The 27345-nt window shown below is 38.2% G+C and overlaps 5 protein-coding genes across 6 annotated transcripts; 3 read left to right on the top strand and 2 right to left on the bottom strand.

The window, feature by feature from the left end:
* Positions 1 to 4: 4 nt before the first annotated feature.
* Positions 5 to 4782, bottom strand: LOC130510618 (kinesin-like protein KIN-UA). The gene is made up of 19 exons (XM_057007084.1): positions 4376 to 4782; positions 4128 to 4228; positions 3920 to 4042; positions 3656 to 3841; positions 3359 to 3580; positions 3138 to 3276; positions 2890 to 3039; positions 2710 to 2798; positions 2434 to 2637; positions 2199 to 2342; positions 1990 to 2124; positions 1759 to 1890; positions 1535 to 1673; positions 1373 to 1465; positions 1136 to 1261; positions 912 to 1037; positions 689 to 832; positions 469 to 597; positions 5 to 378 (listed from the first exon to the last, which is right to left on the bottom strand). Exons 1-19 carry the CDS (start codon positions 4587 to 4589, stop codon positions 215 to 217), a joined length of 2760 nt encoding a protein of 919 aa, XP_056863064.1. The 5' UTR covers positions 4590 to 4782; the 3' UTR covers positions 5 to 214.
* Positions 4783 to 8170: 3388 nt separating this feature from the next.
* On the top strand, positions 8171 to 10158 carry LOC108841905 (uncharacterized). The gene is made up of 4 exons (XM_057007082.1): positions 8171 to 8662; positions 9104 to 9340; positions 9431 to 9648; positions 9734 to 10158. Exons 1-4 carry the CDS (start codon positions 8402 to 8404, stop codon positions 9912 to 9914), a joined length of 897 nt encoding a protein of 298 aa, XP_056863062.1. The 5' UTR covers positions 8171 to 8401; the 3' UTR covers positions 9915 to 10158.
* Positions 10159 to 11043: 885 nt separating this feature from the next.
* On the top strand, positions 11044 to 14568 carry LOC130510612 (probable LRR receptor-like serine/threonine-protein kinase At1g12460). Of its 2 annotated transcripts, XM_057007080.1 has the most exons (3): positions 11044 to 11257; positions 11351 to 12790; positions 12864 to 14568. In XM_057007080.1, exons 2-3 carry the CDS (start codon positions 11631 to 11633, stop codon positions 14401 to 14403), a joined length of 2700 nt encoding a protein of 899 aa, XP_056863060.1. In that variant the 5' UTR covers positions 11044 to 11257; positions 11351 to 11630; the 3' UTR covers positions 14404 to 14568. The 2 variants fall into 2 exon arrangements, with proteins under 2 accessions (XP_056863060.1, XP_056863058.1); XM_057007078.1 differs by having other exon boundaries at positions 11044 to 12790.
* A 2163-nt stretch (positions 14569 to 16731) lies between these two features.
* On the top strand, positions 16732 to 23200 carry LOC130510610 (vacuolar sorting protein 18). Its single transcript, XM_057007073.1, has 24 exons — positions 16732 to 16815; positions 16996 to 17185; positions 17278 to 17490; positions 17582 to 17721; positions 17948 to 18043; positions 18391 to 18458; positions 18544 to 18645; positions 18763 to 18907; positions 19029 to 19172; positions 19292 to 19411; positions 19571 to 19627; positions 19707 to 19766; positions 19928 to 20035; positions 20241 to 20383; positions 20592 to 20670; positions 20778 to 20840; positions 20935 to 21065; positions 21152 to 21257; positions 21432 to 21620; positions 21757 to 21984; positions 22087 to 22242; positions 22323 to 22484; positions 22674 to 22790; positions 22880 to 23200. The coding sequence occupies exons 2-24, from the start codon at positions 17023 to 17025 to the stop codon at positions 23054 to 23056; spliced, it is 2967 nt and encodes a 988-aa protein (XP_056863053.1). The 5' UTR covers positions 16732 to 16815; positions 16996 to 17022; the 3' UTR covers positions 23057 to 23200.
* Positions 23097 to 25343, bottom strand: LOC108809662 (guard cell S-type anion channel SLAC1). The gene is made up of 3 exons (XM_018581825.2): positions 24546 to 25343; positions 23670 to 24475; positions 23097 to 23592 (listed from the first exon to the last, which is right to left on the bottom strand). Exons 1-3 carry the CDS (start codon positions 25056 to 25058, stop codon positions 23241 to 23243), a joined length of 1671 nt encoding a protein of 556 aa, XP_018437327.1. The 5' UTR covers positions 25059 to 25343; the 3' UTR covers positions 23097 to 23240.
* Between the last annotated feature and the right edge of the window lie 2002 nt (positions 25344 to 27345).

The raw sequence follows: 27345 nt of genomic DNA, 5'->3' as shown, positions 1-27345 counted from the left end.
CAAATTAATCGAAAAAAACTGAAGCATAATTTATTATAAATTTAGCACTACTACGTCAAATATACAACAAACAAAACCCACCAAAATAATATACACCAAAACAAACAAAAAGCCACAGCCACGAAGAAAACCACAAACCATTCTTAACCGAAAGAAAAGCAAAAAATTAGACAACAAAGACTGTCTAAGTTAAAAGAAGTTAAAACTGGCCTTTTTACCGGATATCGACACGAAGACGTCTAAGTTCAGTAAGGAAAGCGGGAGTAGAAGTGAGAGTCCGATGAGCAAGACTTCTTATGTCTTCTCTCGAACATTCTCTTGAGATCCTCACCAGTTCCCATATTGCTCCTTCCTTTACCATCTCTTTCGCATTCCCTTCTGCAAAATCTCAATAATATCATCATGTTACAAATGGCATTGATTCCACGGTAGTTTTTAATCGATGCAAACCAATACAATACACTTTACCGTGTTGTGCCAAGTGGCAGAGAGCTAATTCGATATGCCGCTTAATAGCTGTAGTTTCGGTTTTGGCATTTTGAACAATCCAAGAGAGTGCACCGTCTTCTATTAATAGTGACTTTCCTCTCTTGGTTCCTGCTTAATTTTTGTGCATCAAGTCATTTATTATTTTAGATAAATGAGATGTTTTAGCCAAAAAGGAGAAATATTTGGATAGTTTCAATACCTTGTGTTGATGCTCTTGACTCGCATTTAGCAAAGTTTGCAATGCCACGAGCAACTTGTGCAAGGACATCAGGATGTCCACATCTTACCATTCCCAACAATGCTGCAATCCCTCCTTCTGATCTTAGCTTTGTCTGCAATTTATCTTACGTCGGAAAAAAAATAGTCTCAGAATTTAGTCAATAACAGTTTAATTTCATTATAAAGTAGTGAACAGATGATACCATTTCCACATAGATTAGCAATGGCTCCAGCAACCATCCTGAGGGTTTGAGGATCTTGAGCATTAGCTGCTGTTGATGATAATAAATCGATGCCTCCTTGATCCATGATCAGCTCCTGGTTGGTTTCTGAAGAATAAAGAAGAAATTATTAATTTGGTTTCTCTAAATAAAATAAAATGATAAAATAAATGAATTAGGCCATGAGAAAAAAAACATTTTCTTACCGTTCATTGCAAGGTTGGCGATTGCACCAGCAGCAACTCTGTGAATGGTTTCATCTTCTGTACTTCTCAGAAGCATCAGTAGGGAAGTGAGACCACCAGCTTCCACGATTTGTTGCTGATTTGCCTCTGTTTTTTTTACATATAAATAAACAATCCAAAGATATAATGAGGGGAGATGATCTGAATAGGTAATGGTATTTAAAATATATGTATACATAGAAGGTTGAAGAAGGAAACCTTCGGCAGCAAGATTTGCTACTACTTTGACAGCATGAATCCTTACATCAGCATCGTCAGCCTCAAGAAGAGACAAAATCTTTTGCAACCCAACTTCAAGAGAGAAAACAGTATAAGATGCCATATTTAATGTTGTTGTTGTTTTGAAACACTAGAGATTACCTTGTTCAAATAGTTTAGCTACAGGAGGTTTCTCAGCATTTCCCGGATCTTGTAACTGAGGAAGTTTTAACTGAGACATAAAAGAGTCTAGCGCACCAGATGTTTTCTGTGAACCATGTCTCTCAAGGTTTTGTCGCGTCTGCCAAACATATATATGTAAAAAGAAAGCTTAAACCAGGACATCTTCAGATATTTTGTGTGTGTGGTATCCATGTATTAGTTACCTCGTCAGCGGTAAGACTCAGCTGCAGTAACTGAGTATGAAGCGTCGCTATTTCCTCCTCTAGTTTTTCCTTTTGTTGTGTCTCACTTTCCAACATCTTATGGAGTCTCATGATCTCAGAGTTTCCTGATACCTAAATCAAATTATAGTCCAATAAAAACTTTTAAGTTGGAAATAAACAATCCACAGAAAAAAACCACAAACAGACAAAAGGAAGGCTTTAAGGACATACTTCCACTCTTTTGAACTCAGCGAGTTGCAGTTTCAGTCTATTCACTTCCTCTTCAGCCGCCATCTTCAGCTGAGCTTCTTTCTGAACCGTTTTCTTCAGTTCAGAGACTTCCTCTAAGGCCGGAGCAATGGATCTCTTTAAGACAAAAGAAAAAGATATAGAAATCAGGTTCGGCGAGACATATATCAAGCATGAGAGAGAGACGTTACATTTCCATTTGAAGTGACGTCCAGGCCATTTTTCTCTCCAAGTGCAAGCCTTTCAGCAGCCAGCTTCTTCTGATTCTTTGACCAGTTCTCCTCCAGCTTCTTTATTGATTCCACGTAATCATTCTGATACCTTAGCTTCTCCTCCTACACACAACAGATATGATGATGAATGAATGAAATCCATACACCAAGAAAGGAAGATCTTCATTAGCAAGGTTCTGTTTCCATCACGTACCTCTAGTGCATTAGCATATCTCTTCTCAGCCTCAGAGATCTGGTTATGCGCCTCTACCGTTATTCTCTCGATTTCATCAACGAATGCTTTCTGCTGTCTTTCGTTTTCCTCGATCAGACTGTCTAGTTGTACCTCAAGCCTTTTAGACAAGCTTTTGTAATCAAACTCTTCCTTTAACTTCACCATATTCTCCACTTTCATTGCCTAAATAATAAACCCAAAATTTAAAAAAAAAACGTTGCCATCATTTATAAGAATAAAGATATGATCCTTTACCCTCTGCCCAAACATGATAGTGCTTGTTGTCTCCCCTCGATGCCGTGGCGATGGACCAATTGTAATAACCAACGATGTCCTTGCAGTGCCTGTTGAAATCATTAGACCGCCATATTGTCAAAACAAGTCACACATAATACAAATGCACACAAAAAAAGTAAAGTAGAGAGGAACTTTTGCCTCCAAATGAATCTCTAAGCAATCTAGTTAGCTTAGAATCACGGAACGGAACATGGGAACTGTTCTCAGCCAGTGCATTAATGCATTTGCCAAGTGCACTCAGCGAGAGATTGATAGACTTGGCTTCCTCCAGTGTATGTCCTTCACTTCCTGGTAAAGATATATATAGTATAAACAAAACACAATTTTTAAAATACAAAAGAAAAATACAAATCTTTTTAAACACAAAGTGAGACTGTAGAACAAACCTGATTTACTAATACGTTCCGAGCCAGCAAGATCCACCACAACTAGTTTCCCTTTCCGGACAAGAGGAGGCTTTAGAGATTTAGTCATGTGTGAGTTTCCATTACTTTCACTTGTCTTTAAAGAGCGTCTGACATGAACCTGCATTATTTTTTTTTAAGTTGATGAGATGAATATGCAAAAGACAAAACACTCTCCAAACAAGCCAAAGTAATATTCTCACCATTAAGATAGCATGACTACGTGACGACTCGGTGTTGAGTTTAGTGTTAGCAGCGAACCGGTGAGCTTCTCCGAGTTGAAGCAGTTCAAGGAAGCTATGCTGGTCCCTAATCTCGACCAAGGTGGCGCCTGGAAGAGACACATCTCCGCTTTTCGGGTCTTCGACTATGGCAATGTTGTCGTTAGCCGGATCAAGAAGGTCTTGTACTGTCTCCATATACAGCTGCATTTACAAATACATTAAGCCAATAGAACACACATGAAACTTTAAAAGAATCAAGAAATATAATAAAGAAACCTGGAGATAAGAGACGGATATAGAATCGGTCTCCAAGGAGACTTGAGCTAGAATATCCTCCATGGCACGGACCATTATGCCACGATCAGCTACGTCTTCTTCCCCGAGCTGTCCGAGCGTATATGTCTTGCCAGTACCGGTCTGACCGTAAGCCATTATAGTCCCATTGTAACCATCCAGAACACCCTATACAAAAAAAACATCATCACTAAATGTCACAGCAGCAAGAGCAAGAGGAAGAGGAAGAGGGGAGTTTTTATGTACCTCGACAACAGGTTTAGCGACAACTTCGTAAACACGCTTCTGAGAAGCATACTCGGTGAGGACTTCGTCGAACTCGAATGTATCAGTGTCCCAATTGTTTTTCCTTAGTTTCAACCTCTTCACCTAAACCGAATCAATCACATAAACTGATCAAGCTCTCTCTCCACATTGGCTTAGTATATATACTATAAGAGAGAGATCAGTGTACCTCAGGCTGTAACTCAACACAATCAGCAAAATCAGCATCAGCGATCATCTCCTCGCCATTCCTTGGCCTTAACCTAACAGCTACACGAACCCTCCCTCGAACTAATACAAAAAAGCATCATGCAATTACAAAAAAAAAACAGATCATGATCCAGAGACATTTGTAGTTACATTAATAAACGAAACAGTGAACTTTTCTAGGTAAAAAAAAAAATATGAACAGAGGATCTGTTTTTTTATTTTTTTTACCAGCAGAGTCGCCGCCGTTTCCAGACTTAGAACCTGCCGCGGCGGAGGAGGAGCCGACACCGAGCGCGGCGGGGCTGCTTTTACGAAGCAACGTCTTAGATTTGAGGGAAGGTTTCTGTGCAGAAGAAGCAGAGGAGGAGGACTGAGCTCTGAGAGAGCTTCTATGCGTACCGGTTCTTTGATTCACATAACCGGTTCCTGAACTCGTTGACATTTCCTCTCTCTCTCTCTCACAGAACCTTCTTCGCTTCCGTTTCTCCTCGATTTGATTCCCTCTAGAAAAATTCCTTTCTTTTCTTGGAGTTTAATTTTCTCGGGACAAACAACTGCTCACAAAATTTTACAGAGATAGAGTGAGAGAGAAAGAGAGAGTTGTGTCTTGTCCGGTCTGTGAGGGTGGAGGGAATCGTGTGTTTTAGACACAGTTAAAACTAAACGATCATGTGGGTCCCCTATTTATTTTTTAAAGTTACTCGACTGTTTTTGACATTAATGCCCTTTTACTGCTCCCGTAATTTACCCGTGCATTGGTTCCGCGTGAATATCATTTATTAATAATGCGAAAAAACTATATGACCGATGGCAAAAAAAAAAAGAGAAAAACTATATGACCATTCATTCACGAGAGCGAGAGAGATGTGACCATTCTAAATGCTCTCTAACCATTTTTAGTAGTTAGGTTCGTGCATGTGTGTTTATTAGCCGTATTTATTGTTTATATGGATTCTTATTTTTGTCAATTTTACATTTAAACAAGGGTTATTATCTTAGATATGATTTGTATTGGTTAATATGGTTATGGGTTAAAAATATGATTTGTATTGGTGTTGGTAGGACCAACTTTTTTTTTTTACGATAAAGATGGATTAATTTGTGAATAATTTTAAATATTTGTTTGAATTCCTCCCTTTTTATAAAAAAGCAAAAAACTAGAGGAAGATAAATAGAAGGAAAGATTTTGGACTGAAAAAGGGATAAAGGAAAAACAAAAAGGCTATACCGACGACAATTAAAGGGATTTAAGGGTCCCCATAGAAAAAGTAAATTTGTCAAATCGCCCCCAAAGTTTTTTGCATTCAAAATTTTGAATGAGCCAGTTAAATGCCATTCAAAGAAGTTTATATATATAGACACGTTTGAGTCTATTATACAAAGTACAAATTAGTGAACACTCAACTCATTTCTGGATTGGTATTAAGATGACAATTTGTGAATTCGCCAAAACAGTTGTTCCACTTGAATCACAGTATGATATGGTTGTTTTGTAAGATTCCTAGTTCTGTCAGACCTGGTCCAAACGTCATGGTTTTGTCTCGTTACCTCAGTCGAGTATATGTTTATAATCAAAATGCCAATGATTTTCTTTTAAAATGTCGTTTATGTGCTTTTATAGACCCCGCCCGCAGTATTGATGTATAAAGAAGACAAATTATTCAAAGCACTCAAACTATATGCAGTTATTATGTAGGGGCCTGGCCCTTCCTCAGCGAGAGACTTTGCCAAGTTGAATATTCTCTTCAAGCCAAAAAAAAAAGTTGTTATCGTTCTATAAAAGAAAGTCACCTTTTGTATTATCGTTTCCTGATTTCTGAAATTTTTATTATTATTGCTATGGACCATACTGGACAACGATATGCAAGTTGGCAACAGCATACATTAAAAACATCCCAATCGAAAATCAAGTTCATAGAAAAAGTATATGTTTTTTGGGTGTAAACTCACAAATTGCAAAAGGTTACACCAGTACTGATGCAATGTCAGATCATATGGTATTACATCATGGGCTGAAACTGGTGGTTTAGTAGAGGTTGCAATGTCGCAGCAAGTTCTTCATCTTCCCACCAATTTTTTTAAACGAGAAATATAAAAGCATATATTGGTATAAGGGCAAAACATGGTTCAAATTTAAAGGTAGAAGAAGTCTACATGTTGATTTGTTAGTTCTTAATTTTTTTTATACATAGTGCGTTACTTGCTAGCCTCTCTTTGCTTTTTGTAAACTGTTTGATCGGATTCGGAATAATGGACCCATAATTTTAATTGTAACCATCAAAGAAAGTTATGGTGAAAGGAACAGTTTACCATACTAAAGGGAAAAGCAAAACCTATATCATTCCATACTCTATCTCCAACCTCTTCAAAGAATCCAAGTTGATACATATAGCTTTGTGGCTTCACCGCAGAAACTAACACATTACACATACTGTGCAACTGCACAAGCCGTTAACTACCAAAGGAGACGAGCCAAAGATTCCATTAGCTTAATAACACCTGAGATGCTATTAAGCGTTGATAAAAAAAAAGATGCTATTAAGCATGGAGCTAGCAAAAAGAACAATCCAGGATACTACGACTACCCCATTGTTTTATACAATACAAACTACATTGACAGCTTCACTTTATCTACCATAAGCTATACGTACAAGCTCCACTTATTTTAAGTTCAACAACCTCAAATGATTGAAACTTACTCAAGTAATAATATAAGTCAAAGCAACAAGAACACGAATTTCTACGTGGAAGTAAGCAAATTCGGTGATTTATTCAATTACATGACAATATCCCACAAACCAAAGACATCTCCAAATGTTCCACAATCTGATACACATAAACTCTTAGTTTCAGAGCTAACCAAGCTACACTTCTTAACCAAAATAAGTATTTGAGATATTATATCTCACATCAGAAATTCTAAAAAACATTAAGTAATATATAAAATGTTAGAACTAATTCACTAATCATCAATTGGTTTTAAGGTGGAAGCCAATAATATAATCCGGATCTAACAATAAACTAGACGCAAACCACAGGGTGTTCATGAGTCATCTAGAAATTTAGAATGTTGGAGGATCCTACAACTTCTAGCCAGTAACTAAGCTGTGCAAGGCAGCTCCCTGGTTATATGATAATGAGCAAGCGATTATCATATTCATATGTGACGGCTTCACTATATCTTTCAACTTGATAGCCCTTACTGATCTTAACACACCGTCATCTCTGTCGGATATGACTATTATTATGATCTCCACACCATCTTATATTTATTTTCTGACAACGTATCTATGTAATGATTTTGCTTTATCTACTAATCATAGGAAACTTATATAGGATTTTTTTTTCTTTTGAATTGCTTTGAAGTAATCAACTTTGATTGCTTTTTCAATGTCTTGTTTATCCCGTTTGTATACGTATTAATTGCTTTCAAGCAACTTATAATTATTATTTTTTTTTGCTAAATTATAGCAACTTATAATTTCCGTAAAAATTAGTATACCATCTAATTCATTAACCACTTATAGGTGAGCTAGTGGTAGAACGGATTTTGGATCAAGGGTAAAATTTCCAATACTCCCGGGTTCGAATCCCCGCAGCTGCAAACACCTTTAAGTGGCCACACAGATATAAGTTCATTGCTTAAGATTCATTTAAATACCCGGGAGAGGATTTATCTGTGGGTTGCATCTCCCACCCTGATCCGGGTTTAACCTAAAAAAAAAAACGCTGCTATCCTTATGTAGTAACCTAAAACCCTAAAAAGATATACCATGTGATTTTGTGCCCGCTTGTTTTGTCAAAAACTGAAGAAAAACACATACTACATGGACTTATCGCGACAGCGGATATAAAAATAAAGCAAGTGACTCAGCAACTCACTAGGTACAAATCATACGTGTCCACGTGTCCGACCGACCATGACACTGGTGTAATAATGTTTACGTTAGAACCACACTAATTATTGGGATATTATAGTTTAAAACCTTTAATAAACAAAAGATAAGCGAATAATTTAGATTCTATTTCGTGGAATCAAAAAAACCCAATTCGACTCTCTCTCTCTCTCTCTCTCCCAAATTTGATCCAACGGTCTAATTCTCTCGTAACTCTTTTGATTTTCTCGGGAAACCGAAAGGAAAAACAGAGGTTCACAACGAATCTGAGGGAGACGTTTTGAGATTTGTCTTAAAGGGGGTAATAATAGTGTCTTAAAATTTTGTAAATTTTTTTTTTGCATCTTCGGTCTGATCCATGACTTACGGCGATGGCGTCGATAAGACGGTGCCTGAGCTGAAATTGAGAATGGAAGATCCAGAGAATGGAGATTACGTGAAATTAAGAGGAAGATCGGATGAAGAAGAAGAAGAAGAAGAAGGATCATCGTGTGGGGGATGTTCGTTAGGGTCGGTGACGTCTGTGTGGTTCTGGCTTAAATTCATCTCCCTCCTCGCTTGTCTTGCTGTATTGGCCTTTGTTATCATTAAATGGATTGCTCCTTTTTTGATCGAAAAGGTTCGTTTTTTTTGTTTGTTTGTTACGTTTGATTGAATTAGGGTTCTTACATAAACCAGTTTCTAATGGGTCTGATTGGTTTTGGTGATTGCAAATTAGGGTTCTTGTGTATGTAGAATTAGCACGTTTTAGGTTTCAAAACTAAAACTTTGCCAACACTACAGACTTGGCACAAAACGAGAATCGTCTTTAATTTGCCTTTTGAGCTCTATCTGCTGTTCTTAATGTTACCATGTTTTGATTCTTCCGAACTAGTCTTACATGCTTCCTGTCTTTGATTCCATCAAGTGATGTTACAAACATTGCTCACCAAGTTTAGGTTCGAATGTAACACTTTTAACCTTATTTGAAAGGGTTTCTATTTTTAGCTATTAAAATCGATATCATGTATTTCTTGAGATCAAGCATCTTAATGCCTCATTGTTGGATTATGTATTTCAGGAACTGATTCCGTTTATAAATTGGGTGGGAAGCACATTCAGCATCCCGGTGCTCGGTCTTCTCCTCTTTGCCTCTGTTGCATTGTTCCCAACCATTCTTCTTCCTTCCTCTCCTTCCATGTGGATGGCTGGTCTCACCTTTGGTTATGGAAAAGGCTTTCTCTTGATTCTATCTGCAGCATCCATCGGTGTTACTCTTCCTTTCTTAATTGGACATCTCTTCCTCCACAACATGCAAGTAAGCAACCATTCCAGATAACTTGGAGGATCTCTAGTTCACATAGCTTTTAGATGATCAACTTTGGCGTTTTTTTTTTTCTTCCTGCAGGAATGGTTGAAGCAATACCCGAAAAAAGCAGCCATACTTAGAGCTGCCGGTGAAGGAACCTGGTTCCATCAGTTTCAAGCAGTCACCTTGATCCGTGTCTCTCCATTCCCTTACATGATTTACAACTACTGCGCATTGGCCACTGGAGTTCACTACGGTCCTTACATCTTAGGATCTCTTGTTGGAATGGTCCCTGAGATCTTTGTCTCCATCTACACGTATATATGTCTTCTCTCTCACTATCTCTGTCTCTATGGTAAAAATACATGTTCTGCAGAATCTTGAATTGGTGTTTTTTTGCAGGGGAATAATGCTAAGAACACTAGCTGTTGCATCAGAAAAGAGACACGGTCTTTCAGCCATGGAGATAGTAGTGAATGTTCTTGGTTTCTGTGTAACTGCAAGCGCGACTATAGTCTGCACCATCTATGCGAAGAAGAAGCTAAGCGCAATGCAATCAGAGGAAGCAGCAGAGACATCGTAAAAGTACACACGCTTACTTGAAGAACTCTTTTCATCACCAAACCGCTTAAAGAGCCAGTCACTAAACGTATCACCACCATCTAACACGATCTTGGAAGTTGTATGTAACTGATCATATTATACGAAAATATTTTGTTTTTGTTTCGTTCAAATTAATATCTCTGCTTTTTTGTATAGATATAATTCAACTAGATAATCTAATTATTATTATTTTTCCTTATATAAAATCTAACTCATGGTGTTCATCTGTTTATGTATCCAGTTATGGAAAACAAAGTTCATAGGGACGGTTTACAAAGAGCTTTTCCTATACTATTTAAAAAATGGAAGAACAACGGTCAAATACGAATTTATCACAGTTTTGTAATGACATAAATAAATGTGGTGTTAAGAACTTAAAAAAAAAGATTAGATTTTCCGACAGAAAGCATGATTGGAAATTGAAGTGAAGACATTTAATGATAGTGTTTACAGAGGCTAAACTGAGAATTGTACAATGGACAGTATTTGATTTAACAATTCACAGTGCCATTACTAATGTCTCATCTTGAGTACTGCGTGTATGTGTGTGTCCTCTCTACCTCATGATTCTTCAGCAGGAAAGGAGCTCTCAGAAAGTAGAACATTATTATCAGGGGAAAAAAACTGAAAAAAGAAAGAACAAAATGATTAAACAAAACTGAATGAAACAGAAACAAACAAATGACAGAAAGACGTTTACTTTTGTACACTCATGACTCATCTGTCTCTGTCTTTAATTCTCTTCCCTTTTGATACCCATAAGTTTTCCAAAAGTTTGATTTGGGACCTCAAACATAAGAAAATAAAACCAAAACCATATCAACAACCAAATGATTAGAGAGAAGCCAGGTTGATTAGTTACATAATGCCCAAATATTAGTAAAAACTTGTAACAGTTTCTGATAATTTAAAATGAAAACAGATGAATGAAAATGTACAATTCTCTGTAACACGCCATTCAATACGTCTGAAGCTAACAACTCGAATGGGACCATAACTCATTTATTTTAGTCATTAAATTAATGGGCAACCATGGTTGGTGAAGGAGAGAATAAATGCTTTTGGTAGAAGGTACAGACAAGCAGACACTTACTTCTTCCCCCTTAACATTACATAAAAAACATATAGGTGATGAACAAAATCAAGCACGTGCTTCCTCTTCATTTGGTGGAAGCCAGAGAGAGAGAGAGAGAGAGAGAGAGAGAGAAGCTCACAAGCTTACTTTCCAGCCAAGCCACAAGTCACACACTCTCTTCTCTGTATTGCAAAGCTGAGCACAGTTCTCTCCTTCTTCTTCTGTGCAGTTTGATTCGCAAAACCCAAGTCTCATTTTGTTCTCTCTGACTCTCTGATTCCTTTTCTTTTTGTCGTTTAACGAAAGCTTTGACCTTTGGTCGGTGTTTTTTTTTTTTGTAGCCGTTAACATAAATGCAAAAGCAGTTGAAAAGTTCTTAGCTTTGAGAGCTCTCAATCCCAACAACAATCAACCCGTTTCGTTTCTTTCGATTCTTCTCTCTCTCTCTCTCTCTCTCTCTCTCTCTCTCTCTCTCTCTCTCTCTCTTGGTAAATGCAACTACTTGTGCTTTGATTCTGGAAGAAAGATTGTAGATTCACGAACCGGGTTCGGTTCCGGATCCTAAACCGGCAATGTCAACTGGGTAGATCCGTTTTTTATCAGCCTGAGTACACACAAACCATGAAAAGGGTTTACCTTTTTCTGGTTTTGCTATACATTTCAACTTCTCCATCTCACTCTCTCGTCACAACCGAACAAGAGCGAGACATTCTGCTTCAATTCAAAGAAACCATCACCGACGATCCCCACAACAGCTTAGCCTCTTGGACCCTCGACGGAGACCACTGCGACACCTTCAACGGAGTCACCTGCAACCCGGAAGGGTTCGTGGACAAGATCGTCCTCTGGAACACGAGTCTCGCCGGGACTCTGACCCCGAGACTCTCCGGTCTAAACTCTATCCGTGTCCTGACCTTGTTTGGCAACAGGTTTACGGGTAACCTACCGTCGGATTACTCAAAGCTGCAGACTTTGTGGACCATCAACGTTAGCTCCAACGCGTTGTCCGGTCCGATCCCGGAGTTTATCGGTGGTCTGTCTAGCTTGAGGTTTCTCGACTTGTCTAAGAACGGTTTCTCCGGTGAGATTCCTGTTTCTCTGTTTAGGGTCTGCGGCAAGACCAAGTTCGTGTCTTTGTCTCACAACAACCTCTCCGGATCAATCCCTGGTTCGTTAGCTAACTGTAACAACCTCGAAGGGTTTGATTTCTCTTACAACGGTCTTAACGGGGGGTTGCCGCCTGGGGTCTGTGATATCCCTGTGCTTGAGTATATCTCGGTGAGGAACAATCTGTTGTCTGGTGGTGATGTCTCTGAGGAGGTGGTGAAGTGTAAGAGGCTGAGCCATGTTGATTTGGGGAGTAATATGTTCCAAGGGTTAGGGCCTTTCGAGGTTCTTGGATTCGTGAATATAACTTATGTTAATGTCTCTCGGAACCGGTTTGGTGGGGAGATTGGAGAGGTTGTTGAGTGTGGTCAGAGGTTGGAGTTTTTGGATGCTTCTTCTAATGAGTTGACCGGTGGGATCTCTGGAGGTGTGACCGGTTGCAAAAGTCTCAAGCTTTTGGACTTGGAGTCTAACAGGCTGAACGGGAGTATCCCTGGAGGTATTGGGAAGATGGAGAAGCTCTCGGTTGTTAGGTTAGGTGATAACTCTATAGATGGGGAGATACCAGAGGAGATTGGTGGGTTGGAGTATCTGCAGGTTTTGAATCTGCATGATCTCAACCTCGTTGGTGAAGTTCCAGAGGATATCTCCAATTGCAGATTACTTCTTGAACTGTGAGTTTTGATCTTTTATTATCAGTTCTTGTTACTGTATGTGAGTCTCTCTCTCATTGTTGTTGCTTTGCAGAGATGTTTCAGGGAATGATTTAGAAGGGGAGATATCTAAGAAGATACTAAACTTAACAAACTTAGAGATTCTTGATCTGCATCGTAACCGAATCAACGGAAGCATTCCATCCGAGCTTGGAAGCCTCTCTAGACTCCAGTATCTAGATGTTTCACAGAACTCGCTTTCTGGCTCGATCCCGTCTTCACTCGGTAGCTTGAACAGGCTAACGCATTTCAACGTCTCCCACAACAATCTATCCGGTGTTATCCCTCCTGTTCCGGTGTTACAGTCTTTCGGATCTTCCGCGTTTGAAAACAACCCTCTCCTCTGCGGTGATCCTCTTGTAATTACTAATACACCCTGCAGCTCACGTGGAGCCACCTCTGCAAAGTCAAGAAGCTCTCAAGCTCTAAGCGTTTCGGTTATCATCGTCATAGTCGCCGCAGCTGTGATCCTCCTTGGTGTATGTCTAGTTCTTGGTTTGAACCTCAGAGCTCGTAAAAGAAGAAAAGACGAAGAAGAAGAAGTGGTCACACTCGAGACCACTCCTCTAGCCTCTTCGATAGACTCAAGCGGTGGTGGTGGTGGTGTGATAATAGGAAAGCTCGTTCTCTTCAGCAAGAACTTGCCTTCCAAGTACGAAGACTGGGAAGCCGGCACAAAAGCTCTCCTCGACAAGGACAACATAATAGGGATGGGATCCATCGGCTCGGTCTACAGAGCTTCTTTCGAAGGTGGAGTGTCCATCGCGGTGAAGAAGCTCGAGACGTTGGGAAGAATCAGAAACCAAGAAGAGTTTGAGCAAGAGCTGGGACGCCTCGGTGGTTTGCAGCATCAGAACCTCTCTTCTTACCAGGGATACTACTTCTCCTCGACCATGCAGTTGATTCTCTCTGACTATGTCTCCAACGGTAGCCTCTACGAGAATCTACACTCTAGAATCCACCCTAGAGGAGGAGGAGCCAGCACGAGCCATGGTGGTAATAATACTGATTTGAACTGGCAGAGAAGGTTTGTGATCGCTTTGGGAACAGCGAAAGCGCTCTCTTTCCTTCACGATGATTGCAGACCAGCGGTTCTTCATCTCAACGTGAAGTCCAGCAACGTTCTTTTGGACGAGAGGTACGAGGCGAAGCTGTCGGATTACGGGTTAGAGAAGTTTCTTCCGGTTCTTGACAGTTTTGGCAGGACCAAGAAGTTCCATAACGCGGTTGGTTACATTGCTCCGGAGCTGGCTCAGCAGAGTTTGAAAGCGAGTGAGAAATGCGATGTGTATAGCTACGGTGTGGTGCTTCTCGAGCTGGTTACGGGGAGAGAACCGGTGGAGTCTCCGAGGGGTAACCAGGTTTTGATATTGAGAGATTACGTGAGGGATATGTTGGAGACCGGTTCGGCTTCTGATTGTTTTGACAGAAGGTTGAGGGAGTTTGAAGAGAATGAGCTGATTCAGGTTATGAAGTTGGGACTGCTTTGCACGTCGGAGAGTCCTTTGAAGAGACCGAGTATGGCTGAGGTTGTTCAGGTTCTTGAATCAATCAGAAACGGGTTTGGATCATGATGAAAAGCTTCTTTTTTTTTCTTTTTTGATAATTCTTTTGGAGTAAAAAGATTGCATAGAAGATGTGCAGTGTAGTGTTCAGTGTTTAGAAAAGGTTTTATTCTTTTGTTTCACAAACTTTTTGAGATTTTTTTTTACATGTTCCACAAACTTTTACATATAACAACAACAACAAGCACAACACAAGTTACCGTAACAGAATCTTAAACCATCACGGTTCGATACAACGACAGGAAGATATTAAAATCCATAGCCAAGCATATTTGTCAAAGTTAATTAGAGTGAATGACTATGTACAAAAACAAATTACAAATAACATGGAATATATAGCATGTTATCGTCTACAAGTACTAGGCATGTCAAATGTAAATAAGTTTTATTTAAGATAAACTTCTGAAGAAGAAGAGAAAGGATGATAAAACCAACTAGCCTTTGGTGTAATGGTAGGCGTCACTCGAATATAGGCGTAAAAACCACCTTATTCATCTCACCAAAAACAAAAGAGGATGATAAAAGGGAAACAAAATCAAAAACCATACTAGGAGGTAAACAAAACAAATGAAGTTCCTTAGTTTTGTACAATGATGTGCATCATCATATTCAACCCTCTCCCTTGCATGATCTATTTCATGTGTAGGAACAACAAGCACTTGAAGAAGCACACTCGGATCTCGTTTCAACAGTCTCTGTTTGAAGTATTCGGATTCGATTGTTGTTTTCCATTGTCTTGATACACATTTAAATCTCATGAGAGGTTTCACCGCAAGTCTCTCTAGAATAAGCTCAACCACATCGTGAGGTAACGATTCCATTACTCAACAGTCAATACCAATATGTTTTTCTTTTTTTTTAGTTTATCTGATTTTAGAATGTTACTAGAAATCTGTAAGCAAAAGGTAAAAAGGAAGTTTCAACACTTATCTTTTCCTAATTAACCCTTTAATATTTTGAAAAAGATAATTACCAACTTCATAAAGATGATGCTCATGTGTAATCAAAATCCTATCTGACCAGATAAATAAATCGGATACTTGTAGTTATCGAATTGGTTATCTTAGGAAAATACAAATTCAACTGCGCTTCGTTCAGTTTAAACCATTAATCCGGTTTGTCTGGTTTATAGCTGGTTATCTTGTTGACCAGTACGATAGCCTCTACGATAATCTGCACTCGAGAATCCGCCCTGGAGGAGGAGGAGCCAGCACGAGCCGTGGAGGCGATCATACTGATTTGAACTGGCACAGAAGGTTTCGGACTGCGTTAGGAACCGCGAAAGCGTTCTCTTTCCTTCAGAGATTAGAAAAAGGTTTTATTCTTTTGTTTCACAAACTTTTTGAGAATTTACTTGTTCCACAAACTTTTTGAGATAAGTTTATAACAACAAGCAAGCACAACACAAGTTACCGAAACAGAATCTAAACCATCCCGGTTCGAGACCATGACAGGAAGTTAGTAAGATCCCTAGATACCAAGCATATTTGTCAAAGCTAATTAACTGAATGACTATGTAAAAAGCAAATTACAAAAAACATGAACGTAGAATATATATATATACTATATTTATTTTATTATATTTCATTTACATTTGACATTGACATATGCTTAGTACTTGCCGCATCTAAACATTTTCATATCAAACGTAGATGAAATATAATAAAATAAATTAGTTTAGCGAGAGTATTAAAAAGAACAAGGGAGAGAAAAGCAAAACCCCTGTTAGGAGGTATAAAAAACAAATGAAGTCATCTTGTTTACGTTGTGCTTGTGCATTAGCATCTATAGTCCTCTCCCTTGTATGATCTAACTCATGTGTAGGAACAACGAGCACTTGAAGAAGCACACTCGGATCTCGTTTCAACACTCTCTGTTTGAAGTATTCGGATTCGATTGTTGTTTTCCATTGCTTTGATACACATTTAAATCTCATGAGAGGTTTCATCGCCAGTCTCTCTAGAATAAGCTCAACCACATCGTGAGGTAACGATTCCATTACTCAAGACCAATATGTTTTTTTTTTCTTCTCTTTTTTCGATTGAGCTGAAGTATAACTGATTTTAGAATGTAACTAGGAATCCGTAAGAAAAAGAAAAATGAAGTTTCAACACTTATCTTTTTCATGATCATGTGTAATGAAAACCCATCTAACCAGCTAATAAATCGGATTCTTGTCGTTACTGAATTGGTTCTCTTAGGAATTGCGCTTAGTTCAATTTAAACCATTAATCCGGTTTGCTCGGTTTATAGCTGTGGTTAACTTGTTGACCAGTACGGCACCTTATATTCCAAAACGCTGTCGTTCATTCGAGAGAGAGAAATATATACGCCGGAAGCCACTCAAACAACGGTGTCGTTTTCGTATCCGGGACCGACATCTTCTCCTGCTCGCCGATCAGATCCACCACGACGGAGGAGGTAACTATTCCGATTGTTGTAAGCAATGCAGAAACCTTCTTATAAATTTTTTTGAGAGAACCAGAATTGATATTTTGATATAAAAACTGTTTCTGCGATTAAGAACCAGAATCTAGGAGGTGATGGTCGTGAGCTCAAAATCTGGATGATACCTTATATATAAGTCTCTTCTGTGTACAGTTTTAAAACTAGGAGGGAGGGGAAGAGATGGATCAAGGAAGGCAAGTGTTTTCAGTTGATCTTCTAGAGAGATATGCCGCGAAGAATCGTGGCATGATCACATGTATGGCTGCTGGAAACGATGTAATTGTTCTGGGAACAAGCAAAGGATGGATCATCCGCCATGATTTTGGCGTTGGGAGTTCTTATGGTAATACCTTCATTTTTTCATCATAGTACACAAATCATCTTTTTTCAGTGATTAAAATGTTACAATAATGATCTTTATTTTGTGGATGTTAGATATCGATCTCTCTGTTGGTCGAACTGGTGAGCAATCGATTCACAAGGTTTTTGTTGACCCTGGTGGTAGCCATTGCGTTGCTACGGTGACTGGTGTTGGAGGAGCTGAAACTTTTTATACTCATGCTAAATGGCTTAAGCCGCGTGTGTTGAGCCGCTTGAAAGGTTTGCTGGTTAACTCGGTCGCTTGGAACAGGCAACAGATTACAGAAGGTTTTCCTTCCGTGTTTTATGAGTCTTCTTCTTTTTATTTTGACATGGATATTGATTTTTCTTGTCTTTTTTTTTCATTCCCTGAGTTTAGTTTCAACTAAGGAGATCATCCTGGGTACTCAAGATGGGCAGCTATTTGAGATGGCTGTTGATGAGAAAGATAAGAGAGAGAAGTACATCAAGTTTTTGTTCGAACTAGAAGAACTTCCGGAGGCCTTCATGGCTTTACAGGTACTACCGTTTTATTTTGAGTTGAAGCTGTAATGACCAAATATGTTACTTTTTATTGATATTGTATTAGTTAAGTTGGTGGCGGTTCTTTTGTTTGATAAGCCATTAAGTGTGAATGAATTTGGGCTAGGTCGAAAACTTTTATCCCCAATGAGTTTTAGTCTCTCCGATTAAACCATGTTTCCTTCATTGGCTTTATTATTTCAATCACTGTCTTTTTGTGCAGATGGAAACAGCCAACATCAGCAGTGGAATGAGATACTATGTGATGGCTGTAACTCCCACTCGACTCTACTCGTTCACCGGGATTGGAACATTAGAAGTAAGCTAAACTCTCTTCTGCTATGACTTATATCTCTCATCTTATAGTTTAATAGGGAACATTTAATTTCATGAAGTAAAATCAATTTATAATCATGATATGAAATGGTAGCATTAGAGATTAAGTGTAAGGTTCATGATATTAGTGAATTGGAAACATATGGAGCAGTGTTATTCTCTATGGTTCTATGGTTAGGCTTCAAAGGTGAATCCTGATTTTTCTTCCTTTCAAATATCAAACCAAAAGATTGGATGCAGCCTCCCATTGTTTTGGCCCTCTTGCTTCCGTATTTATGATCTCCTTAAATTTCGTTATTGAATTTCTAGTTACTAAGTTTTTACTTCCAGTCTGTTTTTGCTAGTTATAAAGAACGTGCAGTTCATTTTATGGAACTTCCTGGGGAAATACCAAACAGGCAAGTGCGAACTACCTTAGGCTCATTTGCGTAATCACAAAGCGTAACCCTGCTCTCTGACCATATATTGTTTGTCATCTTTCAGTGAACTACATTTCTTTATAAAGCAACGAAGAGCTGTGCATTTTGCGTGGCTTTCAGGAACAGGAATTTATCATGGTGGCCTAAATTTTGGTGCTCAACACAGGTAGAATGACGGTACCAATATCTCTGTGAATGAATTGCTGGGATATTTGTATTTGTTACCCTCTTTCATATCTTTTGGTTATATCATTCTATTACTTGACTGAAACTTGCTTGGTAGTTACCCAAATGGTGATGAGAACTTTGTGGAGAGCAAAGCGCTCTTAGACTACTCAAAACTGAGTGATGGCACTGAAATAGTCAAGCCTAGTTCGATGGCACTCTCAGAATATCATTTCTTGCTTCTTATTGGGAATAAGGTTAAGGTATGTATTGGACAGATGTAGTTGATACATTTCTCGTTGCAGTTTCATCTGGCTACATATGTGTTTTATTTCACTAGTGGGCTAACTTTCTTGTTTCTGCATACCTTATATGTGGGTTTAGGTAGTGAATCGGATAAGTGAACAAATCATTGAAGAGCTCCAGTTTGATATAACGGCAGATTCAGCTTCGAGGGGCATAATTGGACTTTGCAGCGATGCATCTGCTGGTCTTTTCTATGCGTATGATCAGAATTCGATCTTTCAGGTCTGTTTTTGGGGTTGGCTTGTACTCATTGATTATGATCTTGGTTAACTACTTAAGTAAATTTCTCTGATATCTTGTACTTTTTCTTCTCAATTGTGGGTTTTGGATATCTTCTCTAGGTTTCTGTGATTGATGAAGGCAGAGATATGTGGAAGGTTTACCTAGACTTGAAAGTTTTTGCTGCAGCTTTAGCAAACTGCCGTGATCCCCTCCAGAGAGACCAAGTTTATTTAGTTCAGGTGATCTTTGATGTCTGTCACCGTCATTTTAGTTAATAGGACATGTTTCTCATGCCATTCCTGTCAAATATGTATCTTTCTGTCGCCTGCGTATAGCCCGTTTGCCAAAAGAATCTCTCTGGTTTTGATAATGTGTGAATTGGGCACCCTCTCTTGCAGGCAGAGGCTGCATTTGCCGACAAGGAATATCTGCGAGCAGCATCATTCTATTCCAAAGTAATTTCTAGGTCCTTTGTTTTATTTTGCTCTAGCATGATATAGTTCATTTTGACGTGGATACATGTTTTCTTTGCAGATCAATTATGTAATATCTTTTGAAGAGGTTACGTTGAAGTTTATTAGTATAAACGAACCGGTAAACTTTTTTATTTGTATTTTTACTTGTTTTAAACATATACCATAAAACGCATTTCAGAACATCGATCTCTATTTCCTTGCTTGCTGTTTTGGAGAGAAAAATGTGTTTCACATGTGGGCTTTAATATTCACCGGTTTGTATTGCTTATGTGATTGCAGGAAGCTTTGAGAACATTCTTGTTACGGAAGCTTGATACTCTTTCAAAGGATGATAAATGCCAAATTACAATGATATCAACATGGGCAACTGAGCTGTATCTGGACAAGGTTTAACTTTTGCTTCTATGCACAACTTATTCTCTGTTCTCACTTCTTAGTAAACACATATGTTGGGGTTCTTATGTTCAATAGATATTATATAGTTTCATGCTTCATTTTGTGTAGTGTCATATTCCTCTTGTTGATTTTGCTTTCTGGTTTATTTCTGAGTCTTATCGTATATCGGTGTTTTTGGTTCTTGAATGTGGATTAGATAAATCGGATACTTTTGGAAGATGATACTGCTATAGAAAACCGTAACTCAGAGTATCACTCAGTCATTCAAGAATTCCGTGCTTTCATGAGCGACTGCAAGGATGTATTAGATGAGGCAACCACCATGAAACTTCTAGAGAGGTGATTTCCACAAGTATCCCAGGCAATATACTAAAATCTATTTTAATCCAGTGAGCACTTGGACCTTTATGATGATGGTGTTTATTATTTTCTGGAATAAGCTATTCTCTTTAACACTGTTCGAAGCACATCTCCTAGGATCTCTTGCTTGCAGTATTGAACATCGCCTTTTCTCTTCTTTCATTTTTTTTTTCTGCTTTTGTTGTAGTTATGGTCGGGTTGAAGAGTTGGTATATTTTGCAAACCTGAAGGAGCAATATGAAATCGTTATTCACCATTATATTCAGGTGGAGGGCGTGATAAGTTCTATATTCCTAATTACTAATTCATAGAGATACGAAAATATTACTCAGGCTTGTCTAATTTACTGAGTTTTTTTTTCTCTATCTGTTAGCAAGGGGAAGCAAAGAAAGCTTTGGAGGTGCTCCAGAAATCTTCAGTTTCAGATGAGCTTCAGGTGTGTAAAAAGTAACAACAGGTTCTTTTTCAAAAATGTGGTCTCCGAATCTTTGCTTCGTCATGTAGCTAAAATATGTTTTAATATATTTCAGTATAAATTTGCGCCAGAACTTATCATGCTCGACGCGTATGAAACCGTGGAAGCATGGATGGCCAGTAAAAATCTTAATCCAAGGAGACTAATTACTGCAATGATGCGTTACTCAAGCGAACCACATGCAAAGTAATTACCCACTTTTCAACTAAATTTCCATTAACGCTCTGTTTTAAACCGACCACTAACTCCTCAGTCCTCATGTTAAAATACAGGAACGAAACACATGAAGTCATAAAATATCTTGAGTTTTGCGTCCATAGTTTGCATAACGAGGATCCAGGGATTCACAATTTACTTCTCTCATTATACGCCAAGCAGGTCTGGTTGAGTCTCTTCAATATTTTCTTTGTTTTAGTCAATAAACTTTAAGAAGCATGTACTTAATCCATAAAGCAACATCATTACTATTTTTCTTTTCCACTTGTAATATTATGACAAGAATTTATAAAAAGTGATACATAATGGTTTTCATTTCATATATCCAATTATCAGGAAGATGACAGTGCCCTCCTCCGTTTCCTGCAATGCAAATTTGGGAAAGGACGAGAGAACGGTCCTGAATTTTTCTACGATCCCAAATACGCGTTGCGCCTGTGTCTCAAGGAGAAGAGAACTCGTGCTTGTGTCCATATATACAGCATGATGTCTATGCATGAAGAGGCGGTGGCCCTTGCTCTTCAGGTAATAATTCCCTTATGTCAAAATTGTATCATCTCTTTCTGTCTTCTGTGCGCAGTCTTTAGATTATGACATATTAAGAAACAGATCTGCCACCGAAAGTACTGAATTCGCTAGAACAACTGTTTCTGTTTTACAGATTGACCCAGAACTTGCTATGGCTGAGGCTGATAAGGTTGAAGATGATGAAGACTTGAGAAAGAAGCTGTGGCTGATGGTTGCTAAGCATGTCGTCAAACAGGAAAAGGGAGCGAAAAGGGAAAACATAAGGAAAGCGATTGCCTTTCTCAAGGAAACTGATGGCCTTCTAAAGATTGAAGATATTTTGCCGTTCTTTCCGGACTTTGCCTTAATTGATGACTTCAAGGTTAGTCAACTTCTTCTCTTTTCCAGGCACACAAACAGCTATTTCTTGGCTTAACCAACTTGCTTCTTCACTCCTATTATTTTTTTCAAAACCCTTGTACAGGAAGCGATATGCTCATCTCTGGAGGATTACAACAAGCAAATAGAACAATTGAAAGAGGAGATGAATGATGCCACACGTGGTGCAGATAACATTAGAAATGATATCAGTGCCCTAACTCAAAGATATGCTGTAATCGACCGTGAAGAGGAATGCGGGGTATGATAAACTGAATAGCGTTTATCTAAGTTTTTGGAAAATAACCAGCATACCTTATCCATTTCAACGTGTATTACTAGGTTTGTAAACGTAAAATCTTGACGATGACCGGGGATTTCAGAATGGCTCAGGGATATACTTCATCCGGACCACTGGCTCCTTTCTATGTTTTTCCTTGTGGGCACTCTTTCCATGCGCAGTGCCTGATTACACACGTCACAAGCTGTGCACACGAGGAGCAAGTAAGTCTCTAACCATTAGAACTTTTTTCTGAGTTCCCTCTTATTTACCTCTGCGTATTATATACTGCAATTTTTAGCGGTTGTTTATATTTACTTTAACAGTAGCGTAGTTCTTTATTCTTACCGTAGTTCTTTATTTTAAAAATGATGATTTCATTTTTGGATTGGTTTCCCAAAAAAACTGTCTAGGCCGAGCATATACTCGATCTGCAGAAGCAGCTGACATTGCTTGGTAGCGAAACCCGGAGGGATATAAATGGTAATCGGTCTGATGAACCTGTAACTAGCACAACTACTGCAGACAAGGTAGAAACATTTGTTTCATCTTTCGTTTTATTTTTCCCTATCACCTGTTAACATCAACGGCTTGACATACTTTCCTTACCGTGAGGCAGCTTCGATCAGAACTAGATGATGCTATCGCCAGCGAATGCCCCTTCTGTGGAGAATTAATGATCAATGAGATCACTCTGCCTTTTATCAAACCTGAGGAAACACAACACTCTGCTTCATGGGACCTCCGACCACAGACAAACTTAGCGAACCAGAGGACCATTTCTTTACCTGTTTGATTTGTGTAACACCGTGATAGCTTTGGAGTTGTGAATGTGATTTTGAGTGCGAATGTAATATTATTATTAAACATGCTTCTTGAGATACATACAATAAGTTTGATACCTACTTGTAACTCTATATCTAAATGCTCTCTTGACTTATTTCGATCTGAAAATATCCTTTTGTTGTTCGTGATTTTCATCAGTGATGCGATTCGTCATCGGGTTCAATATCCTTTTCTGCAGATATTTTCTTGGCCAGAGCCTGCTTGCTCCAGCGCTTCAAGTCATAAGCTCTTTTGAAAGGTTTCTTCTCCTTGCTAAGTCTTTTATTTGTAATAGCGATTGCAAGATCGTTCGGGAACAAAGTTTGCCAGACAAAGCCGTGGAGAAGCGTGGAGACGAACAAAACGCAGACCATGGCCGAGGAAAAGAAGGAAAGAGTGAGTGCTAGAGCTCGGGTTGGGACACAAGGTACTGCTTCCGCATACTTTATTGTTGCTACTGAGGCTGTTGTCATAGGAAAAGTATATGACCACCACGCCACTGAGAACCTGCACATGATGTTTGCCACTTAGTTGCATCAATACATCTTAAAATCTTCATTGTGTAAAACCTGAGATGGACTTACTTAAACCCGGTGAAGAAATTGATCCGAACTACAAGGGAAATGTATAGGAAGAGTGCAATGAAGAAGCAAGTTCTTGAACATCCGTCGAATTGGCCATAGATTGTGTTCCAAGCGATACTTGCTGCTGATGGTGCAGCTATGAACATAGAGTAGACAGGGTGAAGCTCTTTAGGCAAAGCTTCACTTGTGGGAAGTCTTTGATAAAGTGTTACAAACATAACTAAGTAATGTGCAAAACCTACTGCCCACAGGAACTTAGCTACTTCATTCCACCCGACTTTAGAAGCTAAGATGGCTCCAACGAAGTTCCCAACAATAGAAAGATGAGAAGACGGGTTTGCGACTTTGCAGAGTCGCCTTTTCCCTCCGGACAACCATTGTCCGTAAATCTTAAGCTCAAGTAAGAAGTAAGGACCCATGAAAGCGCACCAAATGGCTGGATGGAGGGGTTTTCGCGAGAGCACGGGAGGTACGCTGATGGCTAGAAACATGCAAACCACCCAAGGAGCGAAGAAGAAGTTGACTCGAACCGGATGGAAATACTCTCTTTTCACAGCTTCGAAGTAGAAGATGCATTTCAGCATGTAAGTGAAGGAGACAGAGACTAAGGCTACTAGTGCCAATAGCCATATAATTAAGTTGATCATTGGTGGGATGTGTAAGAAGTGTGTAGCGGGGCTTTTAGCTAGCGCAAGCCACAAGACAGCTTGGCTGCTAAGTCCTAAACAGATACCGTAGCATCCTATAGGGAACCTGAGAAGAAAAGGCCATTGCTCTTCTTTTGGAAGAAGAATATCTTCATTGTCCTACAAGAGAATAGAGTCAGAACTAAGTAGTACAAGCTTTGAAGAGAGAAGAGGAGGAAGGAGTTGTTACCTTGACTTCATCTAACTCGGGTCCTCTAAGAGCAGCAAAGTATCTTCCTGCAGAAACATTTTCATTGATAGATTCATCTTTGGTCTCACCATCGTCACCTCTTAAAGAATTCTCGATGTCTCTCTCCCTTATTACAGAAGGCAAGAGAGAGTTTTGTTTGCTGAGCGTCGATTTGGTTCTAAAGATACTGAAGTCCCCTTTACGACCATCTCCACCACCGTTGATGATTCCGCGTGTTTCAAACCCCGCAAAGCTACGACCACTCCTCGGTAAACTCTTCTTCTCACCTCTTCCTTTAGATTCTCTGTTGAGCACAGAGAAGCCCGTTTCTAGTGACACCTGTCTGCTGAAACCTCGGTATGGTCGTTGTCTCCCTCGGTTTGGTCCTCTGTTACCGGTAAATCTCTTGTTGTTGTTATCTTTCTGTTGCGGTTCTTGCTCTGTATCTTCTTCTGGTACAACTTCATTGATGTCGGCAAAGTTGGAACGAGGAGTTGATTGTTTTTGCTCCATTGATACGAGAAACTCAGATACTTAAAACAGAAGAGAAGATATTTCTTTTCTAATCTGTGAGCAAACAAGTTGATGTATATAGAGAGAGATGTCATGGACTACGTTTAAAGTTACAGCTTGTGGTTAATGAGCAGAAATCACGAGAAAGCTTGGTGCATGGTGTGATTTATGGTGTACGTGAACCAGTACGTTCCTGTAAAGTTTCAAAGGTTTCTCGTGAAAGTGTTTCGATCATCCAAACAACTTGGAGAAAGGAGAGACGATGAAAGAACAAAAGGAAGAAAAAAGGCCGTTTCATTAGTCACGAGACTCAAATGCAAATCCAAAGTTGAGTCATAGGTTGGACCGGTTCGGCAGGGTTCATTCTCCATTTCTATTGGCTATTGATTCTGAGTCACTCTTAGACTCCTCTTTGGTAAATCTTAACAAATGAAAAATAACCTTCACTTTATTTAAATATTTACAATTTCTGCCACTGATATTAATAATACAGATTTGTATTATTTTGATTAAGCAGCATTTCACACCACATTCCAAACTAAATCGTCAAAGCTCATTAACATTTTTCAGACCTAAATGGCCTGAATTTATATATCTTTAACTATAAAATCTCTAACCATCAAATTGAACTCATAATTCACATCAGCATAATTTCAATATCTGCATGAAATTGTTTAAAGAATTTAGTAAAACGAGATTATTGAATCCATTGCCAATTATTTTATTAAAATAGTGTTACAGCCAAAACTAACACTCCCTCTGTTTTTTAAAGATCTATGTTTTAAGAAAAAATTTGTTTTAAAAATATACATTTTTTACCTTTTCAATGTATTATTTAATGAAAATCTGTTAACTTCAAGAAAACTAATTGTGTTTATTGGATTTTTATTGGTTAAAGATTATGGAAAATTGTTATTCACAAAAATTAATGCATTTTTAATGTGATTTCTTAATATATGTGAAAAGTCTAGAATATGTATCTTTAAAAAACAGAGGGAGTACATAACTATAATATTGTAACTGTAAATAACATTTTAAGTATTACATGAACCATATAAAATTAAAAACCATTCGGGCTGACTAATATTTTATTGATCAATAGGATTCAATATTTATTTTAATTTAATCTTTTAAATATAAAATTGATGTTTAAAGATTTTCTAATGATTTTGTTGCACCTATCATTAAAACAATATATCAACTAAGTCGGATATATCAATTCACTATTCTTAAAATCTTTAATTATCTTAATAACTTAACATAACAAACTCCTAAATTAAAATTATTGCATTTATTAAAGAAAATACTTTCTAATCATGGATTTTATAGGATCAATTGATTACAACATCTTTAGTATATTCCAAACTTTAAATACAACTTATCATTATGTGATAAAATTTAAACATAAATATTTACAAAATATTCCTAACTTTTAGTATATTTTTTATCTACACGGCTTGCAAATCAAGTTTTATTTACTACCATCAATATCTCACTTATAGAACTATATATACCTTTCATTCTAAGTTGAAGAAAAACATTTACATCTAGATCAAAACCAAAAAAAATGTTGAGTAATGCAAGTTTCACACCTCTCAAAAACGTGCCATTTAAAAGTAAATAGTGATCTCACGTCAAATTGCTTTATTTCTGGCAACAAAACACCTCATTCGGTGGGAAAGACTCTCCAAATGGTTTTTACCAATGAATATGTAATTTTTGAAAAATCAAATATATTTTTTTTAGGTTTTCTGTTTATCAAATATAAATACTTAAAACATATTTTGTAGGATGAAAAGATTCATGCTTCATGCAAAAAGAATCACATTTTAAGTGTTCAATGAAAACTACCACTTGAAAAATGGCGTATGATTGAAAATTTTCCATTTAGCAACTGTCCAATATCGGCCAACAAGCCATCGTAAAATATGTTTTAGATCAGCATAGAATATATTATTAACAACAATTATTAACATCACGTTTATATAAAATATAATAAACATCAAACATTACAAACCAAAAAAGAAAACCTGATATCGCATGACAGATGTGCGGCTTCAAGACATTGTCGAATGTGCCCCACAAGTAACGACTCAACACAGCTGATAGGGTTGAAGGATTTTTCCTTCACAAAACCAGGGCCAATGATCACAGGGGATAGAATGCAGTATTGGAGTGGAAATTGAGATGTTTATCGTGCTCTTTGCCAAGTATCTTTGGAAACCTTGTCACATCTATTTTTTAAAAATTCTATTCAAAAAAAAAAAACCGCACAAGCGCGTAGATC

This window comes from Raphanus sativus, chromosome 1, assembly GCF_000801105.2.
Source record: "Raphanus sativus cultivar WK10039 chromosome 1, ASM80110v3, whole genome shotgun sequence".
NCBI classification, from domain to species: Eukaryota; Viridiplantae; Streptophyta; class Magnoliopsida; order Brassicales; family Brassicaceae; genus Raphanus; species Raphanus sativus.
Note: the sequence above shows the minus strand (reverse complement) of the source record. Positions and strands in the feature narration are given on the sequence as shown.

Coding starts and splice junctions, on each gene's coding strand:
- LOC130510618 (XM_057007084.1), bottom strand. CDS start 4,589: ATGTCAACGAGTTCAGGAACCGGTTATGTGAATCAAAGAACCGGTACG. Junction 2,125..2,198: donor ACGTCACTTCAAATGGAAAT/GTAACGTCTCTC, acceptor TTTGTCTTAAAG/AGATCCATTGCTCCGGCCTT. Junction 379..468: donor CTGCCACTTGGCACAACACG/GTAAAGTGTATT, acceptor GAGATTTTGCAG/AAGGGAATGCGAAAGAGATG.
- LOC108809662 (XM_018581825.2), bottom strand. CDS start 25,058: ATGGAGCAAAAACAATCAACTCCTCGTTCCAACTTTGCCGACATCAAT. Junction 24,476..24,545: donor CCGAGTTAGATGAAGTCAAG/GTAACAACTCCT, acceptor ATTCTCTTGTAG/GACAATGAAGATATTCTTCT. Junction 23,593..23,669: donor AATTTCTTCACCGGGTTTAA/GTAAGTCCATCT, acceptor CATCATGTGCAG/GTTCTCAGTGGCGTGGTGGT.
- LOC108841905 (XM_057007082.1), top strand. CDS start 8,402: ATGACTTACGGCGATGGCGTCGATAAGACGGTGCCTGAGCTGAAATTG. Junction 9,341..9,430: donor TCTTCCTCCACAACATGCAA/GTAAGCAACCAT, acceptor TTCTTCCTGCAG/GAATGGTTGAAGCAATACCC. Junction 9,649..9,733: donor ATCTTTGTCTCCATCTACAC/GTATATATGTCT, acceptor GTTTTTTTGCAG/GGGAATAATGCTAAGAACAC.
- LOC130510612 (XM_057007080.1), top strand. CDS start 11,631: ATGAAAAGGGTTTACCTTTTTCTGGTTTTGCTATACATTTCAACTTCT. Junction 12,791..12,863: donor TGCAGATTACTTCTTGAACT/GTGAGTTTTGAT, acceptor GTTGCTTTGCAG/AGATGTTTCAGGGAATGATT.
- LOC130510610 (XM_057007073.1), top strand. CDS start 17,023: ATGGATCAAGGAAGGCAAGTGTTTTCAGTTGATCTTCTAGAGAGATAT. Junction 19,628..19,706: donor CAGCATCATTCTATTCCAAA/GTAATTTCTAGG, acceptor TTTTCTTTGCAG/ATCAATTATGTAATATCTTT. Junction 19,767..19,927: donor TTATTAGTATAAACGAACCG/GTAAACTTTTTT, acceptor ATGTGATTGCAG/GAAGCTTTGAGAACATTCTT.